Here is a 17,184-nt window from a genome sequence, read left to right as displayed (position 1 = left end):
ACTGTATTTCTGTATGTGCAGCTCCGCTAAATTGAATTCACTGAGCTGTAATGATTTAAAGCCACCATACGAATGTGAACAGCTGAATCCTGTCCCATGTCAGTGTACAGCCTCATTTCCTGCGCACATTTTAGGAATGAAGTAAGGACGGCAGGGAGATATCTCCCCTGTTATCACGCATGTCACTGCAAAATCAGCTTTGACTAAAAATTTCCGAGTGAGTTTGACTTGAGTCGGTGCCTGTGTGTCTGTCTCATGTAGTTCCAGGGGGGCACTTGCTCTTCTCATTTGGCTCATTTATTCAAATACATGTTGAAGTGCCTTCCTTGAAACTTACACTCAGTGAAGTCAGTATGGAATGAGCTTCTTAGCAGATGCAACCAAAGCAACTAAGCATTGCAGTTTTAGTTTCTAAGAGAAACAGCTATTGGCATGAATGTCAGATTAATTTTTGCCATCCAGTAGTTGAAAAGCTGAGTACTGTATTCCAGTGGAGTCTGTCTCAGACTTGTAATCAATGTCTTAGGTTGTCTCTTCTGACAATTACCACAACATGCACAGCCATTAACATATTTACATTTTCTCATTCTCAATTCTGTGCTTCCTACAGTCACATTTTATGGACACAAGCATGTAACATATGTTTAAGAATCGGGCAGTGACAATGTTGTTTTGTTGATTTTAATAACTTACTGAATCTCTCTGCAAAAATTTGCACTGCTATCCTTGTTTGGGGAAATGCAAACAATTTTATTGCAAAATGGGTTAATTCCAATCTTGTTTAGTTGAGATATTTGCGGTCAAAACTGCTAAAAAGCGATAAAGATAACAAGAAAATAGGGGTATGCAATAGTAATCATGACTTCCAGAATATTCCTTCTTATGCTACGAATGATCGAGGTATCACTGGACAGGCTTTATTTTGTTCTGTCTGATGATGGACTTATCTTAAAATGTTTGAGATGACAAGTGGTGCTTAGCCCATTTTCTTATCAAACTCTTCATTATTACTCAGAACTTTTACACAACTGTCAAATTGTCATCTTGTCACTAAAATACGGTTGAAATATTGAGAGATAAGTCCTTGATGCCGGTCCAGTAAATTTTCAATGACAGCATCAAGTTTGCATAATCCTGTTTATGTACTCAAAAGATGATTAAGCCATGCAGGTGCTGTGCCTCAGCAGTATGCACACACGGAGCTCCGTCATGCTCATCTCGAGCTGCAATTGATGTAATTAGCTTGAATGGCTGTGGTGCTTTATCTGAGCAACACTAGCAACCGCCGACGGTTGAAACCATTGATTGGTGTCGGAAGTGATCCATCGAGGGGGAGCTGACGGAAATGACCTCGAATGGCTGTCATCAACGATGAACATTCCATTAATTGGGCAATCTGAAAGCAGACACCGTTAACTTAATTACTTGGCTTTGTACATTGGTACACATTGTTTTCATCAGTCCATCCAACCCTTCTCACCATATCCATTGTTTAAAGGGATTTGTTTATTGGATGAATTCGATAATGTCACTTACCTCTTAATGCCTGCCCTGTGTTCTTGTCAGGTAATAAGCATGCATACAGATAGAGATAGCAAGCCATTGGTAGATAATGTATTGATCAGCAGGTTTAAGCCCCAACAGCTCATGACCTCACAGACTGCAAGCTGTTGTGATAGCACATTGTAGTCTACTTAGAGCTCGAATAATTTCCATTTTTCAGCTATTCCCCTAACCTTTTTGACCATTTAGCCTATAGTAGAAGTGGAGATGTGGTGTTTTCCTGACTAACAAATATCCCAAATGCACACTGATGTCTCGCACGAGGTTGCCGTCTATTACATTTAAGCCATATTACTATTAGGATGTCTAGGTTTTGTCAGGAGCGTCGAGGCATGCAAACAGCATATTGGGCCCTCGCGTGAAGTTTACAAAACGTTTATTACAATAAAGGCTCTGACCTTGTAATGTTGCTAATCCAATTTTAGCTAGAGTGGTATAATATTATAGATAGTTACATTGGATGAGGGAACCAAATGTTACCATGGCACCAGAATACATCATTTATCAGCTATGTTATAATTGGGAAATGAGAGATACCAATATACAGTGTGTCCCAAAAAAATTACAATCAGATTTTTGCCTTGATAACTTCCAATATGATTAAACTGTTTGAATGCTATTTCAGGGTCTAAAAATATAACATCTTACATGTACCTATATTTTGCAGAAAATGCTATTTGTGTTCAAATAGCATACTACCATCTTTGAGGCTCTTGATTTCAAGATACATCTCGTGATGTTGATAATGATAATGATGATGATGATGATGATGATGACAATGTTGATAATGATGATGATGATGATGATAATTATGACAATGTTGATAATTAGTAATAATGAGACAAACACTGCTGCTATCAATTATGATAATTATATCAGCAATAAAAATGATTATCTCATGGCAATGATGATGATTATGAAAACAATACCAAGATACAGCTCCATTAAAATCATTCATGTCCTGTAAGGTATTACAGAAAGTGTACTTACTTTTTTTGTACTGATTGATGGCAATTCTTTGAAGTTGAAAGTTTCAAATTTTTAAAGTTTAACTCAATCCTGAACAAACATAAATAGCTATGAAAAGAAATACAAAAATACATACCATATTATTGTGGATCTCTAAATTCTTCCATCTGAAAAGAAAGTCTTTGATATTGAGCCACAAAGGAATTCAGTTTCTCCAAAACTCATGGATGAATTTGTCTGTGCATGATAACAAAAATAAAATGCCAATAGTGAACTCATATGAAGTGCTCATTCTATCTAGAAAGATAGCATCCGCAGAGACTCCAACCCAAAGCACCTTCTGATCTGGAGATTCTCCCGCCTGAAACCCCTAGCAAACGGGAGACTCCAAGTTGATGTGTGCGAAGTTCCTAGGGTTCCAGATGCTCTCTGGTGCTATTTAAGGTTTATTTTCTTCAACACACGATAGAAATAAGTAAGAAATCCTTTCCAACGGGAGACAAAGAGCCAGGGCGGGAGAAATGAAATCTTAAGCGGGAGAACGGGAGATTTTGCAAAAATGGTTTTTCGGCGGGAGATCTCCCGTCGAAAACGGGAGAGTTGGAGTCTCTGCATCCGTATCACATTGACAAAAGGTGAATAAAAATAGACGCCTACGTATGGAGCCCGATTTATATGGGATTACAGCATTTCTGAAACAATGTTCATGAAAATCAATAGCATTGTTGTACAGAGTTGACTGTGTACTTATTGCTTGGTATTTTCTCCCTCCAAAATACTCCGATGGAATGTTAACTGGAAGTGTGTTGCAAAGAGTGATCTACTTTTTCAGCTAGATGGATCTGCAAGAAGGGCATATGTGAATGATTCTATTGATATCTTTTGTACCGTGGAAGGCAGGAGTACATGCCATTCAACAGTTGAGTGGTTGAAAAATGAAGTTGCTTATAATCTTGTGTAACGTACGTGACTGTCAAGTGTAATATAATTGTAGCCTAGATGTCTGTTCATTTCAGTCACATGTTAAGAGTAACCCATTGAGGACAAGGCCCGAGAATACTCTGGCAGGTGTCTATAGGAAGTGCATGTTATAGCAAATCAGTCCGACCTCAACGGGTTAAGGGTTAATGAAATGAGTTCAATGAATGATGAGCACAGTATCTGAGTTGATACTGTATACGCTATAATTTTCGCGTACATAACTTTTCGCGAATTGCCGCTGTCACACATTTTCGCGAGTGGTTAAATTCGCGATTGGGGGACCAGAGAAAACATGAAGTGGCAAAGAAAGTGTGAATTTTCAACTTACTAGCAAATAAGAATGATACTAGTTATACACTGCATGAAAAAAACTTACCAAACTCTGCGAACTAGTAAGTTAGAATTCAACATTTTTGAAGTGGTTAAGTCCATCGCGCTAGATTTCTGACGAGTGGTACGAGGGGTTGCGATAATGGATTGGCTCGACAGTATTCGTAAGTAGACGTGGACTAGCCCGACCACCCCAGACACTGTTAATACACTGTGCTGTGCAAATGCTACTTACAGCGACTGGGCTGTGTATACTAGTTAGTAGGACGTGGACGTGCTATATGTACGTAAACAAGCTTAGCCAGTATGGTGTAAGCCGTGACATGGTATACTAGTACTGAAATGTTTGTATCATCAAGGCAAGAGATTCATTTTGGAAGGTAATATTTTCGCGTGTTGTTAATTTCGCGAATAGCTCCCGACTCGCAAAATTCGCGAAAATAAAACCCATGCGAAATATATAGCGTATACAGTAATTGATTTCTGCATCATTTCAGGTGATTCAGCCAGCTCCAGTAGTCGGTCTTCGTCTACCACACGGGTGTCCCCTCGTCTCTCCCCATCGCCTTCCCACCGGGTCCCCCAGCTGCCCAGCACCCATTCATCCTCACCAACTCACAACCTTAACAGTGAGCTTTGTCATCTGCTTTCCTTATCTTACATAATTTTAACCTGTTGAAGAATAGTCCTGAATATACTTGGGCAGGTGTGTACAGGAAATGCATTGTATAGTAAAATAAGCTCGTCTTCAATGGGTTATAATGTAATGAGGCAATCAAGCTGCAAATTGCACCAAATTTTGTATCTAAATCCAAAGCAATTGGAGAGTACGAACGTCTACCAAAGCCATAGTTTCACCAGAGCCATAGATCGGGGCACAAATTTGTTCTAGAGCACCTCTACTGTAGATCTAGATCATGGTCGAGATCACCACCTAAAACTGATCACAGTGACAATGCCAGTAAGTAATATCTTTCTCTTCTCAACTTCTGCACTTCTGGATCAATTATATTAGCCAATAGACTAATGATTTGCTGTTCCATACTGTTGGATTTTTAGCTTATGGTTAGCCCACAGTTCAAAGACAAATCATGGAACAGAAATGGTCAGGTATAATGTCTGATATTTGTAGAAAATAGTTTTGCTACTTCAGGATCAATTAGTTTCTGTCATCATTTTCTCCTGTTGATTTCATTCTATTTGCTTTCATATCTGTTTGGTTACATTCGGCATAATTTTGCATTTGATTTGATGGCTTTGATACCAATCTGTTATCCTCTCAGATTTCCTGTCTCTGATGTGTCTTGGGAGCACTGTGCTTAAGATCAAGAGACAAGGGAAGGCATCATCCAAGATGCTGTACCTTGACAACAGCAGGACCTACATCCGATGGAAACCTTCCAAGAAAGGTCACAAGGCCAGAGGTGAGGAGCGGTGACACCAACTTGAACCTCCAATGAGTACAAGATATTGTTCAAATGAAATCCTGAAGGTTTACATGATCCGTTTTTAAAGCATACTATAAGATATGAGAAGCAATGCCATCTAGCTTTTAGAACATAGCCAGGGCTCGACACTAACGGTGGCCCGGTGGCCCGGGGCCACCAAAAAATGAAGTCGGGCCACCAAATTTCCAAAAAGGGCAAATTTGGTGAAAAAATTTTTTGAAAAGTATGTCAATAAATTCGTAACTTTTTGGGCCGGAAATTAGCAGTTAATTTTGTTCAAATGATGGCTGAAAAGGACTGAATGAATGCCTGAGAGTGAGTGTTGCAAGTTTGTTGAAGTTTATTTATGAGTAGATATGTCCATTCTAATTCTTACTATCATAAATCTTAAATATTTAACTCATTAAAAAAAAAGGACTTTTAATGTTCTTTATTGGTTTTTTTTTCGGGACACCAAATTTTTCTCTCGGGCCACCGAAAATTTGATATCTAGGATTTCGGTGGCCCCATCGGGCCACCAAACAAAAAAGTTAGTGTCGAGCCATGACATAGCTATTGCCAAACCACTATTGATTATTCAGATTTTCACAGTCAACATTCTTTGTATATGATATGCCTGCCATATACTAGCAGCATTTCATGAATTGAAAGTTACTTTTTTTGCAGTGAACATCAACAGTATACGAGAGATCCGAGAGGGCGCCCACACCGACACTTTCAAGAGGCACCTTGCCAGCACCGGCCACCAGCCAGCGCACTGTTTCTCGGTGATCCATGGCACCAGCTGGGAGTCCCTGGACATTGTGGCCAGCTCGCTTGAGGAGGCCCAGTCCTGGATCCGGGGCCTCAGGCATCTCCTGGAGCGGGCCCAGGAGGAGACGGAAAAGAGCGACCAGCTTCGGGATTCATATCCTTTTTAAAAATTTCATCTTTTTGTGTTTTTTCTGTCTTTTTTTTTTTTGAGGGGAGGGGTTTGCCCTCATCTAATAAAGCTTCAGGATTCATATCCTTTTCAAAAAGTTTAACCTTTTGTATTCTGTTTTTGTTCCCTCTGTTTGTTTGGGGTTTGAGGTTGGAACTCATCTGATAAAAAGTAAGACCTATGTCAATGAGCTATACTGCACATTCTTTGAAAGTCCTCAGTAACAGGTGATTCATTGCTTCAGGAGCAAATCCGTTGTTTCTCCAATGTAGAGCAATTTATTTAATGGCCATTTGATTTTGTCAATCATGATCATGTCCCCAGATTTTGTCTCATCAGCAAAGTTTCTTGCTTCCAGCCACCCACCGAAGTGTAGCAGATCTCAATCTGATGAATATGACTTGAAGGGTTTGTTTGCAAAAACCGATAAGTCCATTTTTGAAGATTTCGAAGTACGATCTCTGTCATAAAGTACAAAATAATACCTTTTAAATGATACATTGGTCACTACATATAAAGGTACATTTTTAAAGTTATGGTCAAAAGAAGCACAATTTTTCTTATTATTCTCTTTATTTTTCTTGACCTTTAATCGCAAATATCTCCATTTGACAAATATGGACTTATCGGTTTTTGCAAACAAACTCTTCACTTGTTGAAGTTGACTATTAGGTCAGTGTCAGACATGTTGCGGATGATCCTCATTGGACAATCTTGCCTCATCGGGTGTGTGACACGTCTGACGCTGACCTGATAGTCGACCAACACAAGTCGGATTCATCAGACTGCGATCCGACACACTTCAGTTGGTGGCTGGAAGCAGAAATAAACTTCCGACGAGTGACTGATGAGAAAAACAAAATCTCACTGCATGTATCAACAGGTACATCACAATGTGTACACGGAGTGGTTTTGTGGCAGAGGATTATGTGTATGATGAGTGAGCTGCTGCCCAACAGTATGCCAGTCAATAACTGATATCTGTTCATTTCCTGTATATGAATTGTGCAGACAAAGCACATTTTTACTCAGATCACTATCATTAATGCATTGACTCTTTTAAGGTTAATTATGGTTCCTGCTTTTCCGTCACTGTTGATCTCTTTGCTACTGGCACAGATGTTTTGATACTCACTTTTAATGATTGAAATTTTCTGATCCTTGTGATCAACATTGCTGTGTCATCATGGCCTTTCTGTTGGACTATAAAGCACACTGCTGCACCTGAGTGGACTTGCTTATTTCCAACTAGATCAAGCTTGTAATTGAGTATATGAATATAAGAACGACCCAAGTCCATGGAAGACCATTTCGAGTAAACTAAAAAAAACTTCATATCTTTTTTGTTTGTCCAATAATATTCTATTTAACTGTGATGGGAAGGCAACATTGTATATACAAATTAAAACATATGTCATTATGACAATTAACGTTAACATTAATTGTGGAGACACCATTTTGTATGATGGACTTGGGTCGTTCTTTGATTCATATGGACTTGGGTCGATCTTTGATTCATATACATGAAATTCTGCTATAGAGATGAGAGAGGGACGAGAGAGGGCGCTATAATATGAATGTAAGAATGACCCAAGTCCTTCATTCTTACATTCATATAAAATTTAACTCATTTATTTCAGGCACTTCCGGGGGTAATTAGGTTTTATCATTTATACACAAGATGAGTCCATGCATAAGCTACAATTTCCCATGTCAAACTGAATTTGGCCAAAAATTGGACTTGGGTCGTTCTTATATTCATATACTCAATTATTACAGAATGCTGATGAAGAAGTGTGACAAGATATCAAAGTTAAATGTTCAAGGACTTTGTACACAAAAGATTCATTTTTACTAGAACCATGTTCTTCAGGTTTGAATTTTCTTCAGTTTGTCTCCTTCTCATAAAAGAAATTTGTAAGATTGCAACTGCTAATCCGTCATCTAATGCTTTTCCGGGTAGCGACACTACCACCAGGCTGTCCCTGGCTGCCGGCAGTGACACGATGACATGTGGTTCCTTTTTTCCAACATGTTTGTTAAATTACAGATCAGCGATCAGCGATCCCAACCTTCATACCTCTACTTCAAATATTCTCTTGTGCATTAACCATGTTCTTCTTTCTAATCCCATATAGGGTAATGTACATACATTGTAACTATGCTAATTTTAGCTACCTGTTAAAACCTGATCTGAGTTTCCTGGGCATGTCCCACAGAGGAACTGATCATTTTCATTTCTAACCAATCCCCCAACTCTTCAAATGTGTTTGACCATTTTTGTGAAAATCTTTCATCCATTTTGAATATATGTGCTCTGTAGAATCAGTGCTCAGATATCACCTGGTCTTAATGTCAGAGATGAAGTGAATTCTTCTGTAAAGCTTTCAAAAGTTTGTAACCATATCTCCTGACCATTCTCAGAGTAGAGGTGGCCATCCCCCATATAGCCTGGGCGTACCATCATTGAGTGACCGTCGTATGTATACAGAAAGTGAAATGCTGCCCTCAAAGGGGTGATCTGATGACTGATTAATGGAGGCGAGTTTGTGGATGGGAGATCCATCATCCCACATACCTCCGGCAAGGAGTGATTTACAACCAAGTAGTAAAGTCTGCGTCACCAACCAGTGACCTTGTTACATGCAATATCAATACCAACTTACGATGCTGGTAGCAAAATGGTTAAATGAAGTTTGGCAAATTATATTCTTGGTGGTTCATCACTACCATGTAGTGTCCTTATTACATAAAATGTCAATACCAACTTGAGATGCTGGTAGCAAAAGGTTAAATGAAGCTTGGCAAGTTATCTTCCTGGATGGTTCATCACTACCAGTGTCTTTGTTACATACAGTACAATGGCAATACCAACTGATATGATGCTGGTATCAGAAGGGTTAAATAAAGTTTGGCAAGTTATATTCCTGGAGGATGGTTCATCACTACCAGTGTCCTTGTTACATAGAATGTCAATACCAACTTAAAGGTACTAGCCCACATTTGCAAACCCACGAAAATCAAAACTGCATAAAACAGGTCCAATATGACTTCAAGTACAAGTTATAACAGTAACATACCTCACCTGTTGCTCTTTGTCTATACCATTCGATAAAAGAGAGAAAATCATCGTTTTAAAATCAATTTTCAAACCGGGTCAACCCGACCCAAAATTGAATTACAAGCGCGGGCTATAGCTACGTACATTGTACATGTAACACGTACGTGGACCGGAGCTAGTGAGCGTTATACGCATGCATACGGATTACGGTGCATTTTCATTTATTTTTATGAAAGTAATGGACTAATTGGAACGAAATTTTGCACAGGTGTTACTGCAATCATACCCAAACTCCATGCTAACTATGAGACCAATTGCTGCAGGTTTTCAAATGTGGGCTAATACCTTTAAGGTGCTGGTAGCAAAAGGGTTAAATAAAGTTTGGCAAGTTATATTCCTGGGGGATGGTTCAATTGCATTGATGTAGGATGCGCTCAGGGGTATATGTGTTGTCTGTCAGCTGTGATTTCTTGAACATAATCAAAAATTGGGGAAAATTTGGTAGAAATATAACCATACTTGCACACAAAATGTCATTTCTTCCTCCAGTCAGAGAGATTCATCTGATTTTCTTAGTCTTTGTAGCCTCAGTCTTCCGGTCTCCATCATCTTTTTATACCTCCACCAAGGAGGTTATGTCTTTGCCAGCATTTGTTTGTTTGTTTGTCTGTGTGCACAATAACTCATAAAGATGTGCATGGATTTGGATGAAACTTGCAGGAAAAGTTTGTAATGACACAAGGAACAGACGATTGAATTTTGGTAGTGATCTGGGAATTTCTATTGTTTTGTGACAGATTTTTTATCTTTTTGGCAAATAGGGTCAATGTACTCGGGAGTTCAAGCAGCGCATATCTAAGGTTTGCATTTATGCGCACTAAAGCATGCGCTCTGCTCGAGGCGCCGCACACGGCAGGAAGCTGATGAGGTATTAAACACAAGGTTTCTTGTTTTATTATTAATTTGGAAAATTTTCAGCAGGCATGTATGGATGGAAATGAGCTGCTTGCCAGAGGTCTGCGCTCTCCGAGTGCTTTTCACGTTTTGAAATGCACTCATTCTTCCATCTATCATATCCAATAGGAACATTTAAATCAATCGTAAGTGCATATGGCCTATGAGGATCTGTGTTTCATCTATGGTGCTTATTCTATTTCTGTCACTATCATTCTTAACTTCCCTCCCCCATATGTCTTTATATCTCTCACTAGTATGTATATTTCTGTCTCTTATTCTGCCACATCTGTGTTCTCAATATCTCTCATAAACTCTCTTCCACTCTCTTTCCATGGTCAAGTTACATCCATTCCTCATACCCTTCCTCCTTCCTCTCTCTCTCTCCCTAATCTATCTTTCTCCTAGACCTCATGTATCAAATGATCAAGCTATTCTCACGTACCACTCATTGATTTTGTGGCGATGTTTGTCGACTCAAGGCTACATATGAGCTGTAGAACATGTAAAAATTATCGCACTTACGCTGTTTGAGGTACAAACATGCACAGTGTGTGCTGTAAGCACACTCGATTCTTATTGATTTGCTTCCACCAGGGAAATGGAAATCGTTGGTAGAGACAGAGAAAGGTGTTTGTGATAAACCTACCCAGAAATTTAATGTTGTTATCCAGTCCAGCACCCTTATGCCATGAAAGCCTGAACATGTGATCAATATATGATATGTATGTATATATATATGAATAAATAGATAGATAGATAAATAAGTAGATAGATAGATAGATAGATGGATAGATAGATAGATAGATAGATAGATAGATAGGTAGGTAGTTAGATAGATAGATATAGATAGATATATATATACATACATACATACATACATACATACATAGATGCATACATACATATGGATACAGATACATATATACAATTAGTTCTGTTTAGTCAAATCACTATAAGACTGAAGAAAATACTTCAATCCAAAGAAAATTCAACTTACAGTATGCAGGATGAAAACCAAAAGAAATAAAGGAATATGAATTGGAAACAATGCTGGACATCAACTTTGACTTATACATGGTCTACTCTAGATATGAATATAGATAAAGATCTAGTTCTAGATATATTTATAAAGATATAGATGTATATGCATAAAGAGTGTAATGAAAGCATTTGTGGGGTGAGCCATGTGAGGATGAGGCAGTGACAGGTTTATGAGTGAGGTTCATTACCACTGCCAGAACCCTAATCTCTTGTGAGTGTTATTTGTTTAATAAGATTATTACATGAATCTCTGTCATTCTATGACATATTTGACTTATTGTGGAAAAAAGGGTTTGTCATAATCAGTAAAAAAAACAAATAAAGTATTATAGCTTATATCTGTCTGAGATTTCTACTGGAGAGTCTAGTAAGCTTTGTAGTGGTTAGGCTGTAAAGATATTCCTGAATGTGCATGATTCCTCCATTAACTCTTTCCATACCAAAGAACGTCCTTGCCTTTTATACCAACAGTGTACATTTTGCGACTTTTCCAAACTTGAGACATCTGGAAAAACACTGCCCAACTCTGAAGCAGCACTTCCTGTTGCTCCGGCCAAGATAAATTTGTAAATCCTTTGAAGTGCCGCTGGAATTATTGCAAACATGCTTATCTAGCAGACCAAGATGTTTACGCTTTCTCCCGAGTTGAGAGGCTTTTTGCTCCCCTGTGATGGGAAAGCCACACATACCCTCATGTCAACCCTAATGAGAATTAATGCATCAATATTTAAGTGCAAGGATGAGTAAGACTTTACATAACCTTGATGAGCTGCTCAACTTTTGCATAGAAGAGGCCCCTACCCCAAGAGCTATGAGTCTTGGGTGTATTTGAGGACGGGGTGATCGTGCTGAAACACACATTTCCCATAGCTACCTCCCCGAGTATACTCAGGACCCGTCTTCAGAGGGTTTAAAACACAATCTCTGTGGGAAGACAATGTTCTTGGTGGTAGAAATATCTTGTAAATGCAATATCTGCAGTATCTTAATCTCTCCCTCATGGAATCAATACCACACACACACACACTCATACACAGATAGATTTGTAACATCGGCTGAGAACCAGAAGGGCGTTATCACAGCTTTGGGAGTATTAAGTTATTAGATAATTGATCTCCCCTACATCATGGTATCAATTCTAAATTATTTTCATTTTCTATAAAAAGTTCCGAATCAAAACTTCACAAGGACACTTTTTACCCAATATTTGGATATGCTTCTAACTCTACCCACTTGTGATTAAGTATTATTCTATGAAAGTTAATTGTTTTGTTTTTATTTATGCTTGAATCTTAGAGTGCAATAGTGCCATTCTCTTTCTGAGCTCATGGTAAGATAGATATTTGCTTGCATAAAAATATTCCCACTTGTAACAAACACCCCAGCCTTAACTTGTAACAAGGATTGATGAAGTAGTTGTAATAAGCAGTGTCATTGAGGAGAACGATTTCACAATCAAGTGGGGGGCCTAGTCTTACAAAGTGACTTAGTGAAGGAAATAGAACTAGATCGAGTATATTCAAGTGACAATGTTGCTTCAACAACAACAACAACAACAAAAATCTCTCAGTTTGTCAACATGAATGTTCTTTTAGTTTTTGTAATATTGAAAAGCCATTCCCATCCTGAGCTGCAAAATAGCGGCAGATATGGACATCCAAAAGACCTTTAGTATCTATTGTTTGTTTGATGGAAAAAGTTTGTAATGGTTATCTTTAAGCAGCTGCAGTGTACTGTTATTTAAGTGGTATATCTGTTTAGTTATTAGCTTACTGTAATGATGATAATGACTTTCCTCCCCCATGTTTGTCAAAGTTATCTATAGTAATTATTTTTTGCAAACTCTGTCATTTCACAAAGATCAATCCACAGCAGAAGATGGAAATTAACTTTGGCATAACACAAGAGCAGTTGTAGATCAGCCTTTACATCAACATTGTGTTGATCAATGAGAACATTTGAGGAAATTCTCCATTTTTCTCCCTTCCTGTCATTTTTTCCATCTCTCATTTTCTGTCAGGTTCTCAGATGCTCATCTGGGTATTCCCTTTGTGACGATGGATTTCAGATAGTGATACAAGTGGTATTAATAGAGCTTGAGTCATCATCGTTGGCTCTGATAGCCCTTTTATTCCCCCCTCCCCGGAGTTTGTCAGCCCTCCACAGGTATTTTTGGATAAGAAAGATGTGCTTGCAAACCAAATGAATCCCTGAATCTGTTGCCATGGTGACCCCAATTTTTTTTTTTTTTTAGCACTTATCTTCGTAAGATCTTAACCCGTTGAGGATGGGCTGATTTTGCTGCAACACTCAATTCCCATAGACACCTGCCCAAGTATACTGGGGACTTGTCCAATGTCTCATGTGCTATCCATTGTTCCATGAAACCTGCCAATGAAATGACGTGGAATTTAACGGAAAGAGGCTCAAATGTGTGTGTTTGTGCTTTTTTTCTTCTTCTTCTTTTAAAAGATAACATTACATGTTCTCAGTAAAGCAAAGAAAAGAGAAATAAAGAAGCAATGGAGTGTAAAAGCTCTTCCACCTGTCAGGAGCGCATCTTGTCAGATCACCATGACAACCACACATCTTCCTGTGAAGGATTGTAATTTCATCCCATCTCTTGCCACTATTCTTGTGGACAATCAGTAATTGACAGGTACTTAAGAGAGAGGAGTCATTGAATTTGTTGGTGTCAGTTTCGCAGCCATTGATAGAGATCCTCCTGGAGATCTCAGCAGGCTTTTGTGTGAGAATGGTATGAAGGATGTGATATGAGAGACATCCACCGAGAATTCTGTGAATAGCATCACTCATTGATCTTTGGAACAAATGAGATATGGAAGAGATTGCACGGTGAGGCGGAGTGGCATTGTGATGATTTGTGTTAGATTGTGAAATCTAGTCTGTACCAGTCTCTCTCTCTATCTATCCCACTCTGTATTTCTCTCTCTTTCTTATTCTCTTTTTAATAGTCTCCTTCCTTTTCTCCTCCTTTCACTCTTTTGCTTTCCCAGCCGACTTTTTTTGAACGCCTATCAGTTTTAAAAGTGTACATTGTACTTCATTGTGCTGGCTGGGCTATGCATCATGAGAATTTCTGTGTAATTGTGTGTTTGTCTGTATGAAATGTGACAACTGGCTGAAAAGGAAAACTGGCATTATGGTACATACTCTTCAAAGTTTTACTGGCAAAAGTTCTGCCAGGTGATGTTTCACAATTTTAATTCTAGTACAAATCACTTGTACAGTGTACATCATGGCTTTGGCGTATCATGATAATGGTCATGACTTAACCCACTGAGGATGGGCTGATTTTGCTACAACTCGCATTTCTCATAGACACTTGCCCGAGTATGCTCTGGACTTTTCCATACTCGGGACTTGTCTTCAACAGGTTAAATATGTTTTCTCCTTTTGATAATGCACAGGTGAATTGCTATTTATCAATTTTTCCCAAATCCTGTGTACTTCCTCCCTACAATGGCAGTCAGCTCTTTCTTCCTTACTGAACTTATTTTGCTAGTATTTTTATTTTTATTATTTTTTTTTTTACAAGGAGCCATTTAGGAAGCACACAAATGTTCATTAGCTAGTCTATCTTGCAGAACCAAATGATCAGGATGAAGTGGAAGGACACAACTGTTGCTGTCATAGTATGAACTACGATCACTGTCTGAACATATCTTAGTCTCTGCTAACTCTTTCAATTCAATGTCTGTATAATTGTAGAGTGGGGGCTATGAGATTTGATTTTAAAATTATGAACACTGAATGTGTCATTACTCAAGGATCTGAAGAGTTATATCAAAATATTTTGCTTGTTTGTCAGTGTGAGGTAATGATCTATGAGTATCAAATTTCCTTGACTGCTTTGTGTGTACGTGGTTGAGATCAGTCTTTGAGTCAGCTGATAAAAGTGGGGACGGTCTGCTGAGCATGGACGAGGTTCTAAAGCTACTCCACAAACTCAACGTCAACCTCAGTAAGCGGAAGGTCAAACTGCTCTTCAAGGTGAACCTTCTTTTAACACTACTTACCTTAACTCTTGGTTTCAGCTATAGACTCTAACTGATAGAATGAACAGATGGTTTAAAGTCGTGAACCAAATTCTACTTTCCTGGTGTTAAACTCGTGAATATTGAACAATGAAGATAAGGAATGAGATAACCGTAGGTGTGCATTTTTTAGGCAATGAGTACATCCACTGGTGTGTTTTCTTTGTTGCTATTAAGCATTAATGCCATAAAAGTGAACCGCCAGCAAACGGACAATAAACAATACTTTGCACAATGGTGTTATTTGTGACAAACTGTAGACTTATTGTACACCAGAGTGGGTTTGTTAGACAGTGATACCAAGACTTAAATGGAAGCAATAAAATGCAGATGAAATAGTCTGGCCAATTTCATATGTTCATGAAGAGAGAAAGAAAAGACTCACACGCCAGCCATATCCCCTTAATGTTTGAAACAAGGAAAAAATTGACAATGAATGCGTGGATACAAAGGGAAATGCTCTTTTACTGCCATAATAAAGAGAAAATAGATGGCTGTCAGTAAAGAATCTTTCACCTTAGCCCTATTAAACTTTGTTGTCTTTGAATGTGGAATCATATTAAGATGTCTCTTTTTTAACATAACATATAATTGTAAACTGTTGGAATGCCATGTTCATTTTGATTTTTTCACTAAAATTTTCAAACTTTAAACCTCTGCCTTGACTCGTCTATGCCTTAATCTAGGAGGCGGACACTAATGTGGATGAACACATGGGCAAACTGGACTTTGACGAGTTTGTCCACTTCTACAAGACGCTGAGCATGCGGCCGGAGCTGTGGGCACTCCTGCGGGAGTACAGCTGCGGCAAGGAGCACATGGACATGGAGGACCTGGAGCTGTTTCTAGGCAATGAGCAGGGCATCCTTAGACCGGACGAGCAGAAGTGCCGCAACCTCATCGCCAAGTACGAGCCCGTGCCAGAAAACATTGAGAACAACCGCCTTGGGATCGACGGTGAGTGTGTGCAGACATTAGGCCTACATAATGCAAGAGACTACTAATTATCACATATGGTAAAGTCTTGTGATGTAAGGAGCATATTATATTCGAATTAAATGTTGACAAATTATTGGTGCAAGAGGTAAAGCAGGATGCTAGACGAGATGAGAGTGATATGGAGCAGAAAGAATTAGTCACAGTTTTGTTAACTCAATAAGTTAGAGGGTGCTAGTGCACTTTTGCTAGATATGAATAGGCTGACGATTTGCAAGAGACCAATATGTTGTGAAAGTGCCTGGCAAGGACACATTTGCCATTCCTAGGAGAAATATTGTAAATGCATTAAATTGGGTGAACCAAGAATAATCTTGAAAGTGCCTATATAAACATTCCTAAGTGTGTGACAAATTAAATTTCATGTACAAGTTTAAAGGATAACAGTTAGATTCATCTGTGCCTTGTAGTAAGGACTTTGTCACTTTGTTTTACTCCTCCACATTTATTTAAAAGCAACTGTTTGATAAGCCAGTTCACAGTTAGCACTAGTCTGCAATGACTTCTCCAACCACAGACTTCGCAATACATGGAATAGTCTTCAAGAAATGCAGTTGAAAACAGCCATGCAGGAAGTGTTAATTTACATGTCAGTGCTGCATGAATGGTTTTTGTTAATGTTGCTGAAAAGAATGCACATTCACCTGTAAATACCAATCTACACCTGGTTCATTTGCAACGCAGTTGTCAAGAAGCCCTAATACCTCAGTTGTAAATCCATTTCAAGAGAAGGTCTGCAATGACCTTTATCTGCACATGCTCAGATTGTAACTGTGAACTGGCTTATTAATATTGTGTGTCCCAACCACATTTTTCCCAGAAAGAAGCTTGTCCAAGGCTGCACTTTCCCCAGGTTTT

At 38.7% G+C, this 17,184-nt stretch overlaps 1 protein-coding gene across 1 annotated transcript in view; it reads left to right on the top strand.

Annotated features, from left to right (window-relative positions):
* LOC140238565 (uncharacterized) overlaps positions 1 to 17,184 on the top strand; it is a 55,090-nt gene that overhangs the window by 1,515 nt on the left and 36,391 nt on the right. Inside the window, exons 3-7 of the mRNA XM_072318466.1 lie at positions 4,341 to 4,472; positions 5,127 to 5,267; positions 5,958 to 6,198; positions 15,157 to 15,286; positions 16,017 to 16,287. Coding sequence (XP_072174567.1) covers positions 4,341 to 4,472; positions 5,127 to 5,267; positions 5,958 to 6,198; positions 15,157 to 15,286; positions 16,017 to 16,287 — 915 coding nt within the window. The remainder of the gene's footprint in view (positions 1 to 4,340; positions 4,473 to 5,126; positions 5,268 to 5,957; positions 6,199 to 15,156; positions 15,287 to 16,016; positions 16,288 to 17,184) is intronic.

This window comes from Diadema setosum, chromosome 15, assembly GCF_964275005.1.
Source record: "Diadema setosum chromosome 15, eeDiaSeto1, whole genome shotgun sequence".
Classification (NCBI taxonomy): domain Eukaryota; kingdom Metazoa; phylum Echinodermata; class Echinoidea; order Diadematoida; family Diadematidae; genus Diadema; species Diadema setosum.
The sequence above is the reverse complement of the archived record's forward strand: the minus strand, read 5'-3'. Positions and strand labels throughout refer to the sequence as shown.